The 22,427-nt window shown below is 45.3% G+C and overlaps 1 protein-coding gene across 3 annotated transcripts in view; it reads left to right on the forward strand.

Annotated features, from left to right (window-relative positions):
* LOC138761309 (transmembrane protein 132C) overlaps window positions 1-3,479 on the forward strand; it is a 988,143-nt gene extending 984,664 nt beyond the window's left edge. For all 3 annotated transcript variants that reach the window (XM_069933208.1, XM_069933210.1, XM_069933209.1), the window contains exon 8: window positions 1,565-3,479. In XM_069933208.1, the coding sequence (XP_069789309.1) occupies window positions 1,565-2,761 (1,197 nt within the window). In that variant the 3' untranslated portion in view covers window positions 2,762-3,479. The remainder of the gene's footprint in view (window positions 1-1,564) is intronic.
* Window positions 3,480-22,427: the final 18,948 nt, after the last annotated feature.

Here is a 22,427-nt window from a genome sequence, read left to right on the forward strand (position 1 = left end):
TAGGCACTTCTCTAGAAGAAAAAAAGGTGGGGATTGAGGATAGAGTTTCAGGAGACATATTGAGAAACCCAGTCTTAGGCATCGCAAATTGTGTGGTAGCTGTGAAAGACCACACTCCCTCAGTCTATGTTAATAGCGCCGATTTAAGGTGATAATTGGCTAAAATCGGGGTTATTAGCAAAGTCTATGGGAGTGTGGTGTCTCATACCTGCTGCACAAAGATGAAAATGAAATGTCTAAGGTAAACACCCAGTCAATTATTCATAATTCATAGTACATAAAGTATCAGAGCAAGTCAGCAAGGATTTAGTGCAGGGCCCTTGAAAATGCGGGGCCTGTAGAGTATTCTACTTTTGCTCTTACCGTAATCTGCACTGATTCCTTCTATTCTTGCAAATAATCACTACATCTCTTTCCTCCCGATCCTCTCCAAAGCTTGTTCATTTGTTGCAGGAGGATATCATCTATACAATGGGCATTTGACACCTCTGGGGGAAGTTGAATCACGGGAGATTAACTGTAGTAGCTGTGTTTTGCCTCCTGTCCCAAGTAAATGCAAATTGCTGTAGTGAGTTGGAATGTAGAATACTACACCTGCGTGGTAAATGCGTGTGCACGCTATACGAGAATATTTTTACATAGTTTAAGATTTTCCACGTGTTATGTCTGTGTGTGAGTGTGCATTATAAGAGTGAAAATACAGTAATTTACCAACCCTGGAGGGTGACAGGAAGCCAGAACTCTCAGAGGATACCCATGTAGGTGACAGGGAGAATTCACAAACTCCTCACAGATTAAGATTGCTGGCATTGTTAAGAGTGTTGCGCTAACCGCTACCTCAACTGGGCCGCTCAGAATTTTGATTGATGAATTTCTTTACTCAGAGAGAGGTATAAAGGAATGGGACAAAATGAGGTATGGGGAGTTGGTCTCAGATCAGTCTGAACCACATTAAATGATGGAATAGACTCTAGGGCATGACAATTATGTCAACTCATCTTGTTCACAATGTTGGCTGCCCTCAGAATCATCCCCATATTGTATCTCAACTGATTCAAGTTCATTTACTAATCTTTTAAATGTTGTGAATGTCATTTGCTTTGGCTGATTAAGTCAGTTTTCCAGTTTTTGCTTCGTCCAATTATGAACGTATTACATATATATGTATATATATATGTTGATATTTAATGCTGCTAGTATTATTCAATGTATGAATGATTATAAAATTTATAAATTTTCACTGAAAATGCCAACAACTCTTTGGGCTGTGTGTGTTTGAGTTATGAAGCTATATTTCACCATAACAAATAGCCCAACTCCCTGTGCAAGGGTGTAATGCAGTGTACAAAAATCCCCATCATATATTTTGCCCTGACTTTTCAATTTACCAATTACACCAATGAAATGTTCCTAAGTTACACATTACCTTTCCCAATATGAGAAAATAGACACAAGAAATCTGTCAGCAAGTGGGACTGTAGCGCGTTAAATTTAAACCTTTGCTCATAATGCACTGTCAATATATAAAACTTAATTGTGATTTTATTTCTCATCTTTCCTCCAGGAAGCAATAATCAGTAGTTGGATCCAGTTTAGTGACAACAGTTTGACTCCACTGGATATTTATGATTCCACTGACTATACTCTTGCTGTCACTTCAAGGGAAGAGTCCATCATCTCGACGTATCAGGATTTGCAGTTGCAATGGCCAGTCATCACAGTGGAGGGAGAGGGTCAAGGGAACCTGCTCAAAGTTGAATTAGTGATCTGTGAAGTCTGTCAGAAATCCAAACGGAAAAGTATCCTGGCAGTAGGAAATACCAACATTGAGGTCAAATTTGGTCAGAATAATATGGGTCCGAAAAGTGGCAGCAGTGACTATGGTGAGAATGAAGAGCTGGAGAACCGAGCAAGTGACCGGAGACAAAAGAACGTGGACCAGGAGCGGACAGGGCTCAATGGACAATACTTCAGCAGTGCGTCTGCAGATCGCGAAGAGAGCACAATGAGGAAAGTGAGCACAGCAACCAAGGCTTCAGTCGGCAAGAACCTGGGTGGAACTAACATGCTTTCAGAAGGTGGGAGCCAACTCCAAAACATTCCACTGGATGCTGTCAACTTTCCCTCACAAGATTTAACCAGGATCTCCGGGGATAGTGAAAGCTTGGACGAAAATGATCTGGTGGAAGCTCCAAGAGGTTTGACAGACTTAGAGATTGGAATGTATGCTCTACTGGGTGTTTTCTGCCTGGCTATTCTTGTCTTTTTAATTAACTGTGTCATGTTTGCTTTGAAGTATAGGCATAAGCGAATTCCCTCAGAGGCTCAAGGGACCATGAATCATTCCCATGACTGGGTTTGGCTAGGCAACGAGACGGAGCTGCTGGAGAACTCTGCTGATATCTCCCCACAGCAGCTTTGCGAACACACCACAGTGATAGATGGGGTAGCAGGGTTCGAGGAGAGCAACCATCTGCTGAATGGAGGAACCCAGAAGAACATCCAAGGGCAGGTTCACAGGTCTGCCATCTCTGGTGATGGGAAGGACCGTAAGGATGAACCTCTGAATTCCCCCACCACAAAACGAAAGCGGGTAAAGTTTACAACGTTTACTACAATCCCACCAGATGATGGATGTCCTGCAACAAATTCAGTCCTTATGGGTAATGAAGAAGATATTAAATGGGTGTGCCAGGACATGGGCTTGGGAGACTCACACGAACTGAGAAATTACATGGAGAGAATACATGATAAAGTGTAACGGTGTTATCCAGTCTGTTTTCATTCTTTGCTCACCTTTATGCCTTCAGTTTTGAGTAATTGTGCAGGAGATCCAGTCAGGAATGGGACCAGTTGTGAGATTAAATACTGGCAGCAAAGCACAGGACTACATAGGTATCAGACAAATCAGTAGCGATGATCTGAAACGAGTAATATCTGTCAAGGTCAAAATTCACAGGAATTGAAATGACGTTGGGATGGACAGTGAAAAGAAGAGGTTGACATTAAAGATACTGTACGTATGGATGTTTATACGATGAATCAAAGAAGATAATGAATGCAGCAAAATAGAACGATAAACACAAATACAGAAGTGCTGATGGAAAGAATAAATGCCAGATTAACTTGGAATGGGAACTCTGGGAAGGGGCAATGAACCGAGGAATGTGCACACTAAACTGAATAAACATTAAAACAGTACATTCCTGTTCAGATCCACCTTCCTGAATGGATGGAACTGTGGAAGAAGCACTTCTGATTGGATGACACTATGTCAGTAGTTCATGGGAGCTGACTCTTAATGCTAATGTCTTAATGACCAGCTTCAATGTAATCATTTTATATGATTTGTTAATTCTGGACTTCAGTTATATTCTCAATTCTTAAACTTTATGCTCTGTGTAAAATTTGTTTTATGTCTTGTTTGCATTTAGACTTTTAAGTTTTTCCACGTTATTATTTATGGTGTAGTAATATGTCGTGCCCACCTTTATAACTTAGGTGAAATATTTTAACAAAGTATACCTAGAATGCATTGTAGATTACTAGAATGTAAAATTTATTTATAAATATTATACACATTGTAAATAAAAGTTGCTTAAGATAGCTTGAAAATTTAGCTCTTTCTGGATCACATGGAATCAATGTAACATAGAGTTTTTCATTTGTTTTTAAGATTAATTACACCCGAATGTAATCCAGGAAAGACTGCAGCGACCCAGAGATTACCGTGTGCACATCATAATGAAAACAAATGGACCAAGGAGAGGATAGGCAATGTCAATAAAATAAATGAAACTGGCAGAGGTATTCCATCACAGCTGTGGAAAGATGTCACAAGTGACAGGATCATGAGGGGTACAGGGTATCTTTGGAGGGGGGAGTGGGTGTAGTCTTCCTCCCCCAGGGTCTAAACCTAGATGGCATATATTTCAATTTGAGTGAAACAAATTGAGAAGGGAAAGATTTAAGGGGGACCCAAGAGCCAACTTTTTTTTCACACAGAGGGTGGTGGGTCTATGGAACAAGCTGCCAGAACCCTGTTGCCGGGGGAGTATGGTTAGCGAAGTGGTTAGTGCCACGCTGTTCCAGCAGCAGCGACCAGGGTTCGACTTCGACGCTGTCTGTTAGGAGTTTGTACATTCACCTCGTGTCTGCGTGGATTTCCTCCAGGTGCCCCGGTTTCCTCCCACAATTCAAAAACATATTGGGGTTGTAGGTCAATGGGTGGCAACAGCTTGGGGGCTGAAAGGGCCTGTTACCATTCTGTATGTCCAAAGTTTAAAATATAAAAATATTAAATTTAAGAAGTGGTAGAGGCAGGTACAATTATAACATTTAAAAGATGGTTCTGGTGTGACTCCGCAATCTGTGAGATTGTGTCTGCATGTCCCTAAGTCAGAATCCCATCTAAACAGCTGCATGGATAAAAAGGGGCTATGGGCAAGATGCACACAAATGGGACTAGCTGAGAAAGTCATCAATCAGCAAGGGTAAGTTGGGTCGAAGGGTTTTTTCCTTGCTTTATGACCCTGTGATTTTATGACTTAACATCTTTCCAAAGCTAATATGCTTCATATTAGATGACAAGTATAAAAAGTACCACTTCCATTTATGAATTAAATTTAAAAAAATCAAAATCAGTTTTAAAAAAAAGTAAGGAGAAGCTTTGCCCGGTGTATGGTGGCTACATGTCTGGGAATTAAGGTCAAGGACATATCCTCAATTATTGTGCAGTGTGTAAACCTTATCATTATCTTACTATGAACAATCTACATGCTCAACAGTGTCAGGGATCTGCAGAATTTACTTGAGACCTTGGTGGCTAAATTAAGATTTTGCGGTCAGCAAGTTCTGATGGAATATATTTTTTATAAGGTGTGGGGTTTTTATCATGGGTTTCATTAACTCTAACTTCATCGGCAAAGCCAAGCGCTAATATAGTCCCTGGTGTGCTAAAGGACAAGTTTTCAATTCATTATGACCATTATGTTAATGCACTCGATGTAATCTTGTGATTTTTTGCAACTAACCAATTTCCTGTGGTATCACTGTTTTATATTAAGGTCCATGGGTCATAGTATCTGCATCAGTGATTTGCTGTAATCGATGAGGATCAATGACATCATATTACAATCACATATTACAATGACATCATATTTTTTGAACTAATGAGATACATAATTGAATGGCTTTTATTTGTATATTTTTTTTCTCTGTGTTGGTTTTTTTTCTTTTATCCTTTTGCATTATTATTCCTGAAGATGGTGTGTGTGTGGAGCATGTCAGTTGGAGAAGGTAATTGTAACCTAAACACCAGAGATCGTATATTTCAATTGCTCATTATCAGAAACATGGGAAAGTGATTGTGAATTCTCAGTACTGAAGGGGTCCTTTGGAAGGTCATGGCCATCTCAGGGTTTGAAGGGACTAATGACATAGTGCCTATTGGACCGGCAGGTCTGGAAGTTCTGGGACTGAGTAGCATTCGACCAAGATTTTTAACTGATTGAACTGTGGAAAGGGAGTTTGAAATTCACCAAAACTGTTGGGTGAGGCGATATTGGGGTCAGAATGTGGTGCCTGCATTCCTGGGGTAGCTCATGAGAAAGGGAAAAGAAGCAGCATAAATCTGCAGCACTGTGGGGAATATTTATAGCAAATGAGAGCACTGCTATCAATTCCAAGGTCAAATTTGAAGTTGAAGCCACTTTGAGCCATATCTAAAGACAATTTTATGGTTCTTTTTGAGAACACAGAACATTATAGCCCAGTGCGTGCCTTTCAGCCCACGATGATGTGACAACCTCTGTGAACCTACTCCACAACAATCTAATTTTTCCCCACCTCACACCACTAAGCTTCTATTTTTCTTACGTCCAGGTGCCTGAGAGTCTATTGAATGTCCCTATTGTACTAGCCTCCACCACCGTTTCAGGCAATGCGTTCCAGGCACCCACCACTCTCTATATTTAAGAAAAACTTAGCTCTGATATTTCCACTGAACTTTCCTCCACTCTCCTCAAACAGAATTTGGATTACGTGTTCCCAATGTTGGGAGAGACTAGGACTAGAGGGCATAGTTTAAGAATACAGGGAAGGCCCTTTAGGACGAAAATGAGGAGAAATTATTTTACCCAGAGAAGTCTGGATCTGTGGAATGCTTTGCTGTAGAGGGTGGTAGGGGCAGATCCTCGCTGGATATGTTCAAAAGGGAGTTAGATAAGGCGCTTGTGGGCAGGGGAGTTAAGGGTTATGGGGATAAGGCAGGGAATGGATACTGACAGAGATTGATAAGCCATGATCTGAAAAATGGCAGTGCTGGCTCGGCGGGCCAATTGGCCTACTCCAGTTATTGTCTATTTGCTGTTGACATACCAGAAGAAAGTTGCTGGCTGTCCACCTCATTATCTTATGCACTTATTTTTAAGTCACCCCTCATCTCAAGGTGCTTCAAATAATGCAAACTTTCAGATATTTAAAAACTTTTTAACTTGTAAAAGTATCCCAGTTCTCTTTCTGTGCATATTTTGAATAATGCAAAACTCTTTCTCTTGACTTAAAACTTTATTGTATTCTCCTGACACCACACTCAGTGTTGGCTTGCAGAACTTACTCATAGGCAGTTATTAAGGCACAATTTTGATTTGATTCCTGTTGGTCTTCTCAGTTCTGATTTTATATGCTGAATGCAATTGCAAAACTGTGACAGAAACTAATCAAGAAGTGTACAAATTTGTAAATGTAGATTGGGAGTGGACAATTCTGTAAGAGCAGCATAATTACTGAGAGATATCCTGAGTGTTATAGATTTGAAGTGGCACAGGCTTCAGCCAAAGAATGGGAACAATCGACTACCTTCTCGAAACTCTGTGTGGATGGTATTTGCTGTAAATGAGCCTTTCATTCACTGAAGACAAAAAGATGTGAAGCGTGATGTGTTTAAGAAAACAAATGTATTATAGGGATGTGAGTGCAGCCTGGTTAAATCCCATTCAAACAACCAGACAGACACTGATGGAATGCAGGATAAATCAAATTCCAAGAAATCCACCCTTTTATGAGTTGTCTTGTGCACACAATAAACGATGCATATTAAGGCAATGTTTTGTTTACATGACTCATCGATTGTTTTTTCAAGTGTCAAGAATGAAGAAAGGACATAGACCTAATTGATAGAAGTTTAGGAAGTCACTGAAGCATTCGACGAATGGCATCAATTTAAATGGGTGGCAGTGGAGATACTTTTCTACTTAGTTCATTATGAAGGAACGTAGACTTCAGGTCAAAACTAAAAAAAAGGTGTAGAGGACATGTGCTTAAGGCGAGAGGTGAAAGTTTAAAGGAGATGTGCAGGGTAGTTTTTTTTTGCATGGAGAATGTAAGTACCTGGAATGGGCACCGAGGAGTAATAGTGGAAAGGGCAAGAGTAGTGTTGAAGAGGCCTCCAGACAGCCTCATGAATATACAAAGGATCTATATCATATGCATGCAGAAGAGGTTTCGTTTAGTGTGGTATTGTGCAGATATTGTGGGCCAAAGGGCTTGTTCCTGGGCTCTACTGTTCTCTGTTCCTTGTCAGCAAACAAGGGACCTTTGTTTGTGATGGAGCAGGCGGAATAGAAAATGTCCTCCCTGCAGCTGCTAAGTGCGGATCAAAGCAAAGCTTTATTTTCAAATGTTTGATTAAATGCCTAGAGTTCATCAGCAGGAAAACTTGAATGAATTATTTTTAATGACAGGAGCTTGGATCCACTGCATTTTTCAAAGGCACCTCTTGAACTTATTGTCATAATGGAAATAAAACAGTGGGTTGAGGGAACAACGAGGTTGGGGTCATGATTCTTCTTGCTCTCTATATTCTTATTCCACTGAACAACTGACTCAGGGGCAGTTTATTCAGATGAAAGAAGTGTGTAATCATGGACACTATGACCTTCTGTTTGTTTATTTTCCTACCAATAGAGTAGTGGTTTTCAAATTTCTCCCCTTAACTCACATGCCACTTTATGTAATCCCTAATCCATTGGTGCTCTGTGATTAGTAAGGGATTGCATAAGGTGGGATGTGAGTGGGAAGGGAAGGATGAAAATCGCTGCTCTAGACCCAATTGTTACTGAAATATTTTGCTTGAGAAAAATTGTCATTGGCCCATTTCCTTTGGAGTGATAAAACCGTGCACATAACGAGTCAATAAGGTACAGCTAAAAGCATGGTTTTCATCCACATACCACCTTAAGCAATCCCATGCTAATCACAGAGCACCTATGGCATAGAGATTGCTTAAGGTGGAATGTGAGTTCAGGGGAGCAGTTTGAAACCACTGCAATAGAGTAATGGACTGATTAACCAAGTAAAATAGAGAGCTGCACTGTTAGCAGGGCTCGTGCACAGGGGTCAAATCCGGCGCTGTCTGTAAGGAGTTTGTACATTCTCCCCATGTCTGCATGGGTTTCCTCCGGGTGCTCTGGTTTCCTCCCATGTTCAAAAGATGCACAGGATGATAAGGTTAAATGGTTATGTGTGTGTAATTGGACAGTGTGGGCTTGTGGGCCGGAAGGGTCTGCCATCATGCTGTATCCCTAAATTTTTTAAAAAATATCCACAATATGATCCAGCTTAGAACATGCTGCGTTACCATGACCATATTCATCATCCATGTACATTCTGGAGGTTCAAAATACCGAGGTTGAGAATGTACACAGAATGATGAATGCAAAATGCCTGTTGTGGTGATATGTAATTACACCACTAGGTCACCAGGGGACATCCCAGTGACCTTGTATATAAAGCAGTCCAGAGCTACAGTCTAGCCTTCCAGGTTTGTCTTGCAGAGAGACAAGACCGCTCAGTGTACATATTAGTTTATTAAATTGTACTGACAATAACCACAACAGCAGTTTGAGTATAAGACAGCTTTAATAAACTAATATGTACACTAAGAGGTCTTGTCTCTCTGCAAGACAAACCTGGAAGGCTAGTCTGTAGCTCTGGACTGCTTTATATACAAGGTCACTGGGCTGACCTAGTGGTGTAATTACATATCACCACACCTGCTACCCATTGACTAGAGCCCAGAGCATTCCTTCACTCGGCCACACTGCCTGGTGGTCCAGTTTTCTTGCATTCTGATAATGTTCCTTCATTAGGACCGCTCATGTCCATAATTTCTTGTGATCATGCATTAGACCCCATTAAATCTTGGAAAGAATCATGCCATCATAAGATTACACAATTTTTAGCACATGAAAGGTACTGTATATAGAGGAGATGGTGTATCAGATCCCCTGTGCAACATTGTAACATGCAAAATTGCAATTGGCTGATCCAGCAGTTCCGTCTCCCTGAGGATCGAAACATGCACTGACCTTCAGGAAAGCCTTCTGATAATTCTCATCCATGGTCACCTTTCCCATTGATGAAAAGCTCCAGGTCATTCATGGGAATCTAGCCAATGGCCTGGGTGAAAGAAAGTCTGGCAAATTCCAGCACCTGCTCCGAAGTGAAATCCAAGATGATGGATTTTTCTCTGCAGGAATACAATGTCCTGAAATCCACTCCTGCTGCCCCAGTGGGCAGCAAAGTGGACAATATGGCAGAAATCGACTGCTTGAAATGATCCTGTGGAGAGTCAATGGGATCTTTACTCAAAGCAATCCAGGCAGCTGAAAATCTTCCCACAGTACGTACCCTTTCTCTGAGATACACCCTGGAAAACCGGAGCTTGATGACAGCAATTTCCTGCTGAGCATAATGTAACCTTATCCTCAAACACTGCCGTATCCAGTTAATTCCAGTCTCGAGCTAGAGTTATCAGAGCTGAGATAGCAATGGTTTCCCACAAGCCACTTATCTACTCTTTGTTCACCTTCAAGTAAAGATGGCAAGGGCACTCCATGAGATGAGAATAAGAATCTCCTGCTTCTAAAATGGCTGGTGAGGTCAATATATGAAATGAAAAGACAGAAGGTTCCTAACTTGGTGAATGGGTCAATAATTTGTGAGTGAAACACAATAGTTGGCAGACGCTATGATTGCAGTCAAAACATAGAAATGCTGAAGGCACTCAGCAGGTCTTGGAGCGTTCATAGGAGGTTGACCGACGTTTCCAGTCTGAGCCCTTTCTCGAGGATAAGTGAGAAAAGGACAAGCATCTGATCAATTCAGATGGGGAAAGAAAGGGAGAAGAATTGATAGGGGGAGGGGACAGTCCAGACTAAAAAAGGATGTTCATTGGATATGATGAGAGCAAAGGCGAGAATTGATTTTGGCTCTGAAAGGAGAAAGACAGAAAAGGGAAGAGAGAGAGAGGCAGACCTAGAGGAAAGGATGTAGGGAGAAGAAACTGGAGAAGTCCATGTTATTGCCATCCGGTTGGAGGGTGTCCAGACGGAGGATGAAGTGTGGTTCCTCCAATTTGCCGACGGTTTCAATCTTACAGTGCATGAGACCATGGACAGACATGCCAGCACTGGGAATTGAAATTGGTGGCCGCTGGGAGATTCACGACACTGCGGTGGACAGAGCCAAAGTGCTCAACGAAGCGATCTGCCAGTCTGCAGAGGGGGACCAGGGCATCTCCAATGATCTGGCATGGAAGATCTCATCCAGGGTGCAGTACTTCTTCAAATCTGCTCCCCATGCCAGATCATCAGAGATCTACTCCTCCTTCAAATAATGTGGCTTCTGCTCTATCACAATCAACTCAGCCCTTGCGCGTATGTGTCCCCTACCTGCACATCTGCCCTGACCCCCTCCATACCCAGCCGCAACAAGGATAGGATACCCCTTGTCCTCACCTGCTACTCCACCAGCCTCCACATCCAACACATTCTCCTGAAACATTTCTACCACCTACTACATGATTGCATCACTATTCCCCTCTCCGTCTTCAGCAGGATCCACTCCCTTCTTGACTCCCTTGTCCACTCCTCCCTCCCCACCCATCGTTCCTTTGGCACCTACCTCTGTGACCGCACCTCCTCCCTTGTGAATCTGCAGGAGTCATCTACTATATATGGTGCTCCCGCTGTGGTCTCCTCTAAAACGGGGAGATTGGACGCAGAATGGGAGCTTACATTTTTGTACACTATGGATCTGTTCGCCATAATAATGTAGATCTCCCAAGGCCACCCATTTCAATTCTCCACCCCATTCCCTTGATGACATGTCTGTCTTTGGTCTCATGCACTGCCAGACTGAGACCACCCGTAAATTGGAGAAACATCACATCTTCCATCTAGGCCCCCTGCAACCAGACACCCAGATGGCATTTACATCGACTTCTCCAGTTTCTGTTGAAACCCCACCCCATCTACTTCCTCCTGTGCATAGGCATATCTTGGGTATGGCAGCCATGGTACAAGCCCTGGGAACCACTTTTGGGGGGGGGGGGCACCTCTGACATGGCGTCACCAGCCCAATATCTTTGCTCACTGCTTTAACCTGCTGTGCTGAGTTTCTCCAGCATAGTTTCACAGTTTTACTCCGGAGACAGTGTTTTGGCTTTTCTTGCCTGTTGATTTGCTCAGCACCCAGGCCTCCCACGGTTGATTGGTGCTGGGATGGCTCAGGGTGCTGCAGCCCAAGGGCCATCGCGTGCATGTCCCACCGTGGAGCTTGGCCTTAGTTCCAGTGTTGCAGCAGCCCCTTGGACCCTGCCTGAGAGCCGGGCAAGATCTCCAAGCTCAGTGTGTGGGTGCGCCTCCTGGCAGCCACTGGCATCGCTGCCTCCCCTCTCGTTGACAAGGGTTCGGCATCTCCATGGCACCATGTAAATGCGAGAAGGCTGCCTGTGAAGCTTGGTTAGTTGGAGGGGGGGGTGATGTTGTCACTTCTTCTGTTGTCTACACTCGCATTTCCAGTGTTTCTGAGTGCGAGCGTCAGCAGGTGATTTTCATGTTGTTATAAAAAGCAATCTTTAAAATTGTATATTCACATGGTTAAATATTAAGCGCTCAGCCACAACATCTTTTGAGAGAACAGATTGTTAAAATCCATTCCTAATCAAAGTGTGAACATTGGAGTCAAGAATATAGAATTGAAAAGACAAAAAAAAATGTATTTTAGAATTAAAAGGATTCTGTCCGCAATTTTTAGTTTTTCAATTGAAATATTCACATACCCTTGGGCACGGGTAAACTAGCAATGCTGTCTTCATTACCCATAATCTCCCACACAATTGGCTCCACTCTGCCAGTGCCAGGAAAATGCTGAGCGGTTCCAGCTGCATGGGGGATTATGGGTAAAGAAGGTGTCCATTTTGCCTGCGGAGCTGCAGCTTCCAGCAGGAGGACGGCCGGTGATAAACACGAGGCTTGGGTCACTTCAGCAGTGGCTGGAGCCTGGAGCGTCCCACGTCTTGATGACTGGGAATAATAAACCTCAACATGGTGTGCTGTGGTTCGCAATTGAGGGTTTTGTTAGTGAGGAGGGGAGCCAGGGTGGGGGGAGCGAGAGGAAGAGAGAAGAGGGTCCTTTCCCTTACAAAAGCTCAGCCTAGGGGCCTGAGTGGGAGTTAATCGATTGGTTCACTTCTAATAAATTACAACGCAATGTGTGAAATTTACAAAGATGTACTGATATGATCAAACCGTGCATCTTGGCGCCTCACAGTTCGGCGGGCAGCAACCTCCTTTGAAGAAGACCGCAGAGCCCACCTCATTGACAAAAGACAAAGGAGGAAAATCCCAACACCCAACCCCAACCAACCAATTTTCCCCTGCAACCGCTGCAACCGTGTCTGCCTGTCCCGCATCGGACTTGTCAGTCACAAACGAGCCTGCAGCTGACATGGACATTTACCCCCTCCATAAATCTTCGTCCGCGAAGCCAAGCCAAAGAAAAAGAAGAATCAGGCAGCACGGTTGGTGTAGCAATTAGTGACAGCCCAAGTGTGTGTAAAAAATCACCCAACTGTTAACTTTATGCTCAATTTTTTAACAGTGGGGGTGCAATTACAGTGCTTGCCATAGGTGCTGTTTTACCTAGATACACCTCTGCCCCTACCTCCAGTTCTCCCTCTCTTTCCTTTTCCTTTTGTTTCCTATCACAGAGCTATAATCAATTCCCACATCCAATTATCATTATCACATCCAATTAACTATTGTCTGATGGCCTGTAGTCCTTACCCTTCCATTTGTCCCCCTTTCTTTCCCAGCCTTGAATTCAGCTGCCTGTCTTTTTTCGCTCATGCCTTGAGAAAGGGCTCGGGCCCAAAACCTCCGTCATATTTCATTACTTCCTATGGACAGAGGTGTTTAAAATTATGAAGGAAATAGATAGACAAGATGCAAGTAGACTCTTCCCCCAAGAGCAGGGGAGGTTGTAACAAGAGGACACAAGTTGAGGGTAAGGGGGCAAAATTTTCGGAGAAACATTAGAGGATGCTTCTTCACTCAGAGAGTGGTAGCTGAATAGAATAATCTTCCGGAGGAAATAGTTGAGGCAGAGTCAATTCTTTCATTTAAGAGGAGTCTGGATATATACATGTATAAGAGGGGGTTGGAGGGTTATGGGTGGAGAATAGGTGGGGGGATCTAATGGAGTTGTTTGAGTGAACTGGCGTGGACTTGTAGGGCTGAGATGGCCTGCTCCCACGCCATAAACATATTGTAAATCATGTGACATTTACATTATATGGATGCCGCGAGACCGATTGATCATTTGTGAGATGGTGTGTTCCGTCCGGTGTTCACTTTGCCTTCTGAGTGCACCTGTTGCATGGGCTCAGTTCTCCTTCGCCACCTTGAATGGGCACTAGATCAGTGAGGTCGTAATGCTTTTTCATTGAGGTTTAAACATATCACTGAATCCTTTCCTCTGCCTTTCTAGTCATCTTTTCCTCTGACAGAACTCAGAAAAATTTCTCTTTCAGATAGCTTATTTCAAGAGTCTATTGTTAGGTATGATCGTGTTGTGACCCACCCATGGAGTCAGGCTTCATGTGACTTGCACTGTTGCAGATGCTGGAGTGGGAGAGGGCACTGATGTTGGTTCTAGGTTGGCCATTCCCAACTTTCCAAAATGGAGGACCTGCAGGATCAGCATCAGAAACTCAGGAACAGTGGGCACCCTCCTCGGGCACACATCGGCAGCAGCAGGCACCCAATGGCAGCACTGGAGACCCACTCTGGGGACCAATTGGCAGCAGAGGGCACCCACCCCGGGGGACACAGTTTGGGTGGTGGGTTACCACTTTGGGCACACATTGGGTGGTGCGGACACCGGCTCTGGGCGCACACTGCTTGAGATATCGGCTCCAGGCGCACACCAGGTACTGTGGACACTGGCTCCAGGCGCACGCTGGATGATGGACACAGGACATGGTATCTCCTTTACCCGCTCACTGCTGCTGCTCAGCACCTCTCCTCTGCCCTGATGAATGGTCGCAATCTCTCCCTATCCGTGGACCATTACCACCTCCGCATTGACCCAGCCTGATGTCAATCAAAGCATGTCATGCAGCAGGCTCTTGCACCTGTTCCACCGTGTCTCATAGCACAGCAGACCTACATCCACGAGCCCGCCCATTATCAAGGGAGAGGGGCTTGAATGTGGAAACAGCAATGACACGAGGAATAACATGGCCGCCCTCTGCTTATGGACCCTGGAATGAAAGCATAGGTAAGTGCCTTTCTGCCCTCCATTTGAGTGTGTAGGGCCTACACCAACAAATGGAGGACAAATTAACGTCCGGCTCGAGGTGGCACTGGATGAAGGACAGAGGGCTCAAAATCCAGACTGTCTGGCCACCCTAGTTGGTTCACTTGTGGATTCGATGGATTTTGCTGTGATGGGTTTGGTGATATCTGTCCAGTGCCTTCAGGTGTCCTCTGTAGGTAGTCCAGGATGCAAAAGCACTGCCATTTTGTAGATCACGAGATTTGTGGTCCCATTCTGCAAACACACATTTTCAATTATAGTTTGGAGGCTTTTCCATGAACCGCCCCCATTGTTTGCAAGAATGCTCAGCTAAGATGTCCAGCAAAATGACTTTCCATAAGGAGTCAACAATACCAGCTTAAAAAGAATGTTGTATGTAACCATTATCAAGATGAATTAGTGATGCACATTTCAGGAGAGTGCATTCAGAAACAATTTCCACACCTCAGTGAGGTTCAAGGCAATTGGAGATCTGAGAATTAGTCCAGTTAAGTGGCTTATTTTAATTTTCAAAGTATATTTTCTTCTTTTTCAATCATTTTATTGGTTTTAATATATGCCAAATACATAGGTATATACAGTAATAATAAAGTAAGTAAATATCAAGTACCAAGTATCAAGTAATGATAAACAAGGTACATACGAACCCATGTTATTAAATGGAAAAAAGTAAAAGCGAGAAAACCATATATTCTAAACTATAAATCAAACCCTACCCTATTATTGGCCAAGTTAAGGAGTGTACTTCTAATTATAATAATAACTATAGGGTCATTAAAAAAGCAAAGATTAATAATTTACAAGTGTTGACAGTAATTGAGAGAAGGACCCCCAAAAGAGGACAATCCAGTGCATTGGTAGAACACCTAGTTTTTTCTAGAGACAAACATGCCATCACATCCAACAACCATTGAGTAGGAGTGGGAGGGACAGCATCTTTCCATCCTTTCCATCCATTCTTTACCCATAATCCCCCACACAGCTGGAACTGCTTTGCATTTTCCTGGCCCTTCTAGCATGTGTATTTTGAGTGTGAATAACAAGCTAAGTGGATTTCCAAGCTTTTTTTTTCCTTTCTGAGGTATCTCCGAGGGAATTTAAAGCAGCTAAAGACATTAGTATGCACATGTAAACAACTTTAGCTTTCCTCTCACCCCCTGAGGAAACAATAGTCCCTTTCACTCTTGCAAGTGGTCCCAGTAATTAACCACCAATTGGCCTTTAAAGTTCCTAGCGTGAAAGCAAAATCAGCTCGATGCCGGCATCAGATGACGTCATCTCATGCCGGGTATTGACGGCCTCGACCCCAAGTACAATCCACAGCATCTGCAGATGCCGGTGTTGCAATTAGGCAAATGTGAAATGAGTAATTTCATTGTGGGATTGAAATGACCCACATTTTTGCGTGAGTTCAGGAACGAGAAGGAAGAAAAGATAAAATGAAGGTAGAAACTTTGCAGTGGGAAAGTCGCACCGGGTGAGAGAGAGGAAATAATTAGCAATAACAAACAATTTTTAAACAGCATGGGAAAATTGGTAGCCCTATAGTGCACAATTTATAAAGACCATGGAAAAAAAGCAATGGCAGACCTGACTTCCCAGAATGCCGGGCGGCAGAGGAGCCCCTCCATAAATGCTCCATGCATGCAGATGGGCATACAGCATGCATGGAATTCTGGGAGGGCAGGTCCGCCATCGCTTTTTCCCACGGTATTTATAAATTGTACGCGATAGTTCTACCAACTTTCCCATACTAGATAAATTGTGCTCTAAAGTGCTATCAACTTTCCCAACCTGTTTAAAAATTGTCTGCTATTGCTATTTATTGCTAGCACTTTCCCAGAGTCCCTTTATAAAGGTTTATATAGGTTGGCACAACAACAATGGGCTGAAGGGCACATAAAGCTTAATTATGTTACAATTAGATATGATTAATTTTGTTCAGATATAAGATCCTAATACATTGATCAGGATTTAGGGCAGGTCCACCATCGCTTGATGCGTCATGGTCACCAGTAAAAGATATAAAATTAAATCTACTCATTTCATATATATTCTGTACCCTTCTAGTTAATACCGCAGTTCAACTCCACCCTGCATCAAATTTATGTGTTCATGTGAAAATGAGTCACCTATGGGATGGTTATCTTCAAACTATTTGCAAGTTGCCACTGCATGGTGGAATATTTAAACCTTACACTGCTTTTAGCTTGTTTATATTAGTAGGATTTTGCTATCTTTTGCAAATTCTCTCACATAATCTGCCTCCACAAAAAGGAGACAAATAATTTCTCATTAAAAGTCCATGAACAGGCTCACAATATCAATCGACAATTTATGGCCCAGTCATGTCTGGATAAAGTAAAGTAATTCAAGGTCTTGAACACGACAACAGACCAAATGAGATTCAATACAATTTTCTCATCAGTGCCATCTCAATCGCAAATTTCAGGAAAGAGTGCAGAATTACAATATTTTACTCTTCTGGGCTATGACGGATAATTTCATAGTCAAATATCAAGGTTCAATACGATGGGAAATGCCATTTATTTAAAGCAATGACATAGATCAGATCTATGTTAAGAATGAAGAAAAATAACCAATCCTAAATAACTGTGTTGTGGCTGGTATGGACATTACGATGCTGTAAATCTCTTTGATTCTATAATAAGCCCCAAAAACTGTTACTCTAATATATGCAACTCATTTATCATAGCCTTAATATTTTCATCTCCCATTAATTTCCCCTATTTTTTGGTTCCCACTTCCCCCATCCCTTCCTGAAGATTTTAATCACTTCCATGGTGCAGGAGGTAAATGCCACGCGAATTATCCCCAACTGGGAATGGTGCAGTGACTGGATTGAAGAGAAGGAAACCATGTCATACAAGATCCACATGGATTAAATGAGGTCAGTAGGGTATGTCTTGGCAGAAAGGATATTGTACAATCCAGTCAATCTTCAATGAATGTCCATACTGGATTAAAGACACAACAAAACCTGAAAAATGATCTACAAGTAAAACACAAAAGTCTGCAGACACCCTGGTTGAAGTAAAAGCACAAAGCTGGAGAAACTCTCCATCCATGTATCTCCCAGTGAAGACTCCTACTGTAGTCCTGATCTCACTGCTGGATCCCACTTACTCATCCCCCTCACCCTTCCCTAACACCTCTCTGTACTCTACCCCCATCTCCCCCTCTCTGCCCCCCTCTTCTCCCCAACACTCCGCCCTTATCTCCCCCTCTCTGCTTACCACCCATACCCTGCTCTCTCCCGACCTCTCCCACCCTCCTCCTCCTCCCCTACCCTCCCCATCCCTCACCTCCCCCTCTGACCTCCCCCAACCACCATCTCCCCTTCTGACCCCTCCAACCCCACCCCCAACCAAATCCCAACACTCCACCAACCTCCCCCACCTTCCATCTTCACCCTCTGAACTTCCCAACCCTCCAAATCCCCCCAACACCCACCACCACACTGATTGACCCCTGCTTGGTTTTTTACTATCCCCTCTGACCTCTCCCTCTGTGAGACAGACCGCTCGGTACTTAGCAGAGCTCTCACCTTTGTCCCATTCCACCCACACCTTTAATGAGTTCCACACACACCAGGATGCCAAATTCTTCTTCCATTGTCTCCACCAACGGGCTTATTTCCATGACCGTGACTCTTCACCCCCCTCCCCACCCAAGACTCCTTCTGCTTTTAGCTTTCTTCATGGGCACCTCGTCCTGGCCAACTGCTCACTCTGGACCATTTTATTTCCAACTGCCGCCAAGTCATTACCTGTCTCACCTTCACTACTCCCCTCGTATTCCAACCTCAACTTGTCAGAACATTCTGCCCTCCACTCTCTTCATAACCTTCCCAACCACACCATCAAACCCGCAGACAAGGGTGGTACTGTTGTGGTCTGGCGCACTGACCCCTACCTTGTTGAGGTCAGGCGACAGATCTCAGACACCTCCTTCTATCCACCCCTCCCACAGGACCCCACCAAGGCACATCGAGCCACTGTCTCCAACACATCTCCAGCCTCATCACCTCTGGTCACTTCCCTCCCATGGCTGCCAACCTCATTCTTTCCCATCCCCGTACTGCCCATTTCTACTTCCTACTCCAGATACACAAACCTAACCATCCGGGTAGACCCATTGTTACTGCCTACTCTTGTCACACCCAACTAGTTTCATCTTACCTTGACTATCTTTTCTCCTCTGGTCCTATCCCTCCCCACTTACATCTGCGGCACCTCACATACCCTCCATCTCTTCAATGACTTCAGATTCCCAGAACTGGACCACCTCATCTTCGCAATGGATGTCCAATCCCTTTATACCTCCATCCCCCACACAGAAGATCTGTGGTGATACTCCACTAGCCTACTGCAGGGGGCAACCGGTGTACCTGCAGAAGAACACTGGAAGACAAGGCAACACCTGGCCAGCTGCCAATCACCCTCCGGGATATAAGCTAGATCTAGCCCTTCGAAGCCAGTCTCAGAGCTTGCAACAGCATTCTCACAGCCAGCTCTGTGGAAGTTTATGTTGAATAAAGCCTGTAGAGCAGACTTTATGTTTTGTGCGTTTGCTTCTGTTCAATAGCACACCACAATTTATTCCACATAAAATTTAAAGCTGCTATGGAGAAGTTGCTGAGCGCTGAGGGCCTCGAAGTTGACCCATACCATTCGGAAGTGAAGGCACACTTCAAAATCTGGAAGCACACGATCGAAGCAATCATCGAGGCACACGCCAATGACATCCTGGACTCTGACAGAAAAAGGCTCGTTTTATTCCACTCGAAGCTGGGACCCCGAGCCTTCCAGGCCCTCAAAGACTGCACCAGCTTCTTGGAAGTGATGAACACCCTCAAGACCATGTATAAACCTTCCACCAATGTGATCTTCACAAGGTACCTTCTGAGTATTTGTGCCCAGCTGCCCGGAGAAACAGCTGTGCCCTTCCTGGGAGCCCTTTGTGAGTTGGCCCGACCATGTCTGGCAGAACCCGGAGTGAGTGAAAGGGAGGTCAAAAGGTTGATCAGGGACACCTACCTCTGGGGTCTACGTGTGAGAGCCATCAGCCAGAAGCTTCAGGAGGACAATATCTACTCCTTGGCTAAAACAGTGGAGGTAATCCAAACCCTGGAGGAGGCTGCCCTGCACACCAAAGTCTTCGACTCGAGACTTCCCCAGGCCTCTCCGTAGTCAGCACAGACCACAGCTGTGGCACAAAACCATATGGTGGATGAGAACATCGCTGCTGTGGGCACCCTACACAATTCTAAGTACTGTGGGTCCCAGTGTGGGTCAGATCGACAATCGCGCCAAAACTGCCTGGCCAGAAATCAGAACTGTTCAAGATGTGGCAAGAAAGGCCACTTCTCTAAAGGATGCCTCTCAAAGCCTGCTGGCAGCTCAGCAGTCCTCTGCGACCAGAACCCCTCCTTATCAGTCTCAGCCACGTGCGATTGACAGACGACGCCATTGTCCCTGCAGCTACTTCAGGCCTCCCCAACCTCGGCAGCACTACTTCTGGCCTCGCTGGCAATGATTGTTGCATGCACGCCATGCGCCCGGACCAGCCTTCACCCTCGCAGTGCCACCCTGCTAAGATGCCACACTGCGGACTACAATTATGTCACTTCCGATCCACGGGGTGACGTCACTTCCGCAGCACGCGATGATGTTACCAGCATCGACGGCCGATGGTGTGATGTCACTTCCCCTGGTGCAACCAGCACAGCCAGGGAAGAAGGCCAGCCATACTGCCACCATGCATCACCGTGCGGTGCCGCCATCTTGGGCTGGACAAGCGCAGGTGCCATTGCCACCAAACCCAGGCCTACAATGAGCACAGTACCGATGACAATGACAATGTGGTCAACACGGGTGCTGACCAGGCCACACTACTGACGCACCCCACGCCTCCGGATGCCACTGTTCACCACCCACTACACCCCACACCTACGGAGAGCACCACCAGTCAACACTCTCCTCTAGCGATGCCTGCAGAGGATGCCGCCAGCCACAACTCACCTCCGCCGTCAGGGAACGACAGCTCAGACCCTGAGATGGTCCAAGCAGCCACCATTCTGACTAGGAACATCCCTCATGACCTCGGGCGCTCCATGATGGATGTAAAAATCAACGGGCAGGTAACAAAGTGCCTAATCAACAGTGGCAGCACTGAGAGCTTTATTCACCTGAGCGTGGGCCGCTCCCTAAAACTCAAAATCCACCCCACCAACTTCTCTATCACCTTCGCCGCCAAGGACTGGACTATCAATACCCTCGGGCACTGCTCAGCTGATCTGACTGTGGGGGTCGGGGGGAGACATACACCAGGTTCAGGTTCCTGGTCAACCCCAAACTCTTGTGCCACAGTCCTCCAGGGTTTAGACATCAATGCCACCTGCAGAGCATCACCCATGCCTTCGAGGGCCCTTACCCCCACTCATGTCCACAGCGCACCATCCAACCAGCTCCACCCAACCTGCAGCCTCTCCACGCTGCACATTGCCCCTCCCAGCCTCTTCTCACATCTCATGCCAGACTGCAAGCCAATAGCTGCCAGAAGTAGGCGCTATTGTGCCGCGGACAGAGACTTCTTTAGGGCAGAGGTGCAGTGGCTTCTGGCAGGAGGTTTCATAGATCCCAGCAACAGCCCTTGGAGAGCCCAAGTCCTGATGGTCAAAGGGGGAAGCAAGCCGAGGATGGTCATGGATTACAGTCAGGCCATCAACCGGTACACCCAGCTCGATGCCTACCCCTTACTGAGGATAGCCGACAGGGTCAACGAGATAGTCCGCTACCAGGTCTTTTCCACGATTGATCTAAAATCGGCCTATCACCAACTCCTCATCCACCCACGGGACAAGCCGTTCACTGCCTTCGAGGCGGACGGGTACCTTTACCAGTTCTGCCGAGTTCCATTTGGGGTCACAAACAGGGTCTCCATCTTCCAGCGGGAGATGGATCGCACATTAGACCGGCACAAGCTAAAGGCAACTTTTTCGTACCTGGATAATGTCACCATCTGTGGCCACGACCAGCAGGACCACAATGCAAACCTGGAGAAATTTCTCTGGATGGCCTAGGAGCTGAAGCTCACTTACAATAAAGAGAAGTGCGTGTTCAGCACCACCCGCCTTGCCATCTGGGGGTACATCGTGGCACTTGGTGTCATCGGCCCAGATCCAGAACGGATGCACCCATTAATGGAGCTGCCCCTTCCCCCCATGCTCAAAGCCCTCTGCAGGTGCCTTGGCCTGTTCTCCTACTACTCACAGTGGGTTCCCTGCTTCTCAGGCAAGGTCCACCCACTGACCTAGGCCACAACTTTTCCTCTCCCACCCGAGGCGCAGGCAGGCTTCACATGCATCAGGCAGGTAATCACAGATGCCGCGATGCATGCTGTGAATGAGGACTCCCCCTTCCAGGAGGAGAGTGATGCCTCCAATGTGGCCCACACCGCCATCCTTAACCAGGAGTGGCGCCTGGTCACCTTCTTCTCCAGGACCTTCCACAGTTCTGAACTAGGGCACTCTGCCATTGAAAAGGAGGCCGAGGCGATCGTGGAAGTGGTCCGCCATTGATGCCACTACCTGGCCGGCTGGAGGTTCACCCTCCTCACTGACCAGTGTACTGTGGCGTTCACGTTCAACACCACCAACAGGGGAAAGATCAAGAACGATGAGCTGGCAACGCACAGCTACAATATCCAGTATCGTCCAGGGAAGTTTAATGACTCCCCCG

Source organism: Narcine bancroftii, chromosome 4, assembly GCF_036971445.1.
Source record: "Narcine bancroftii isolate sNarBan1 chromosome 4, sNarBan1.hap1, whole genome shotgun sequence".
NCBI classification, from domain to species: Eukaryota; Metazoa; Chordata; class Chondrichthyes; order Torpediniformes; family Narcinidae; genus Narcine; species Narcine bancroftii.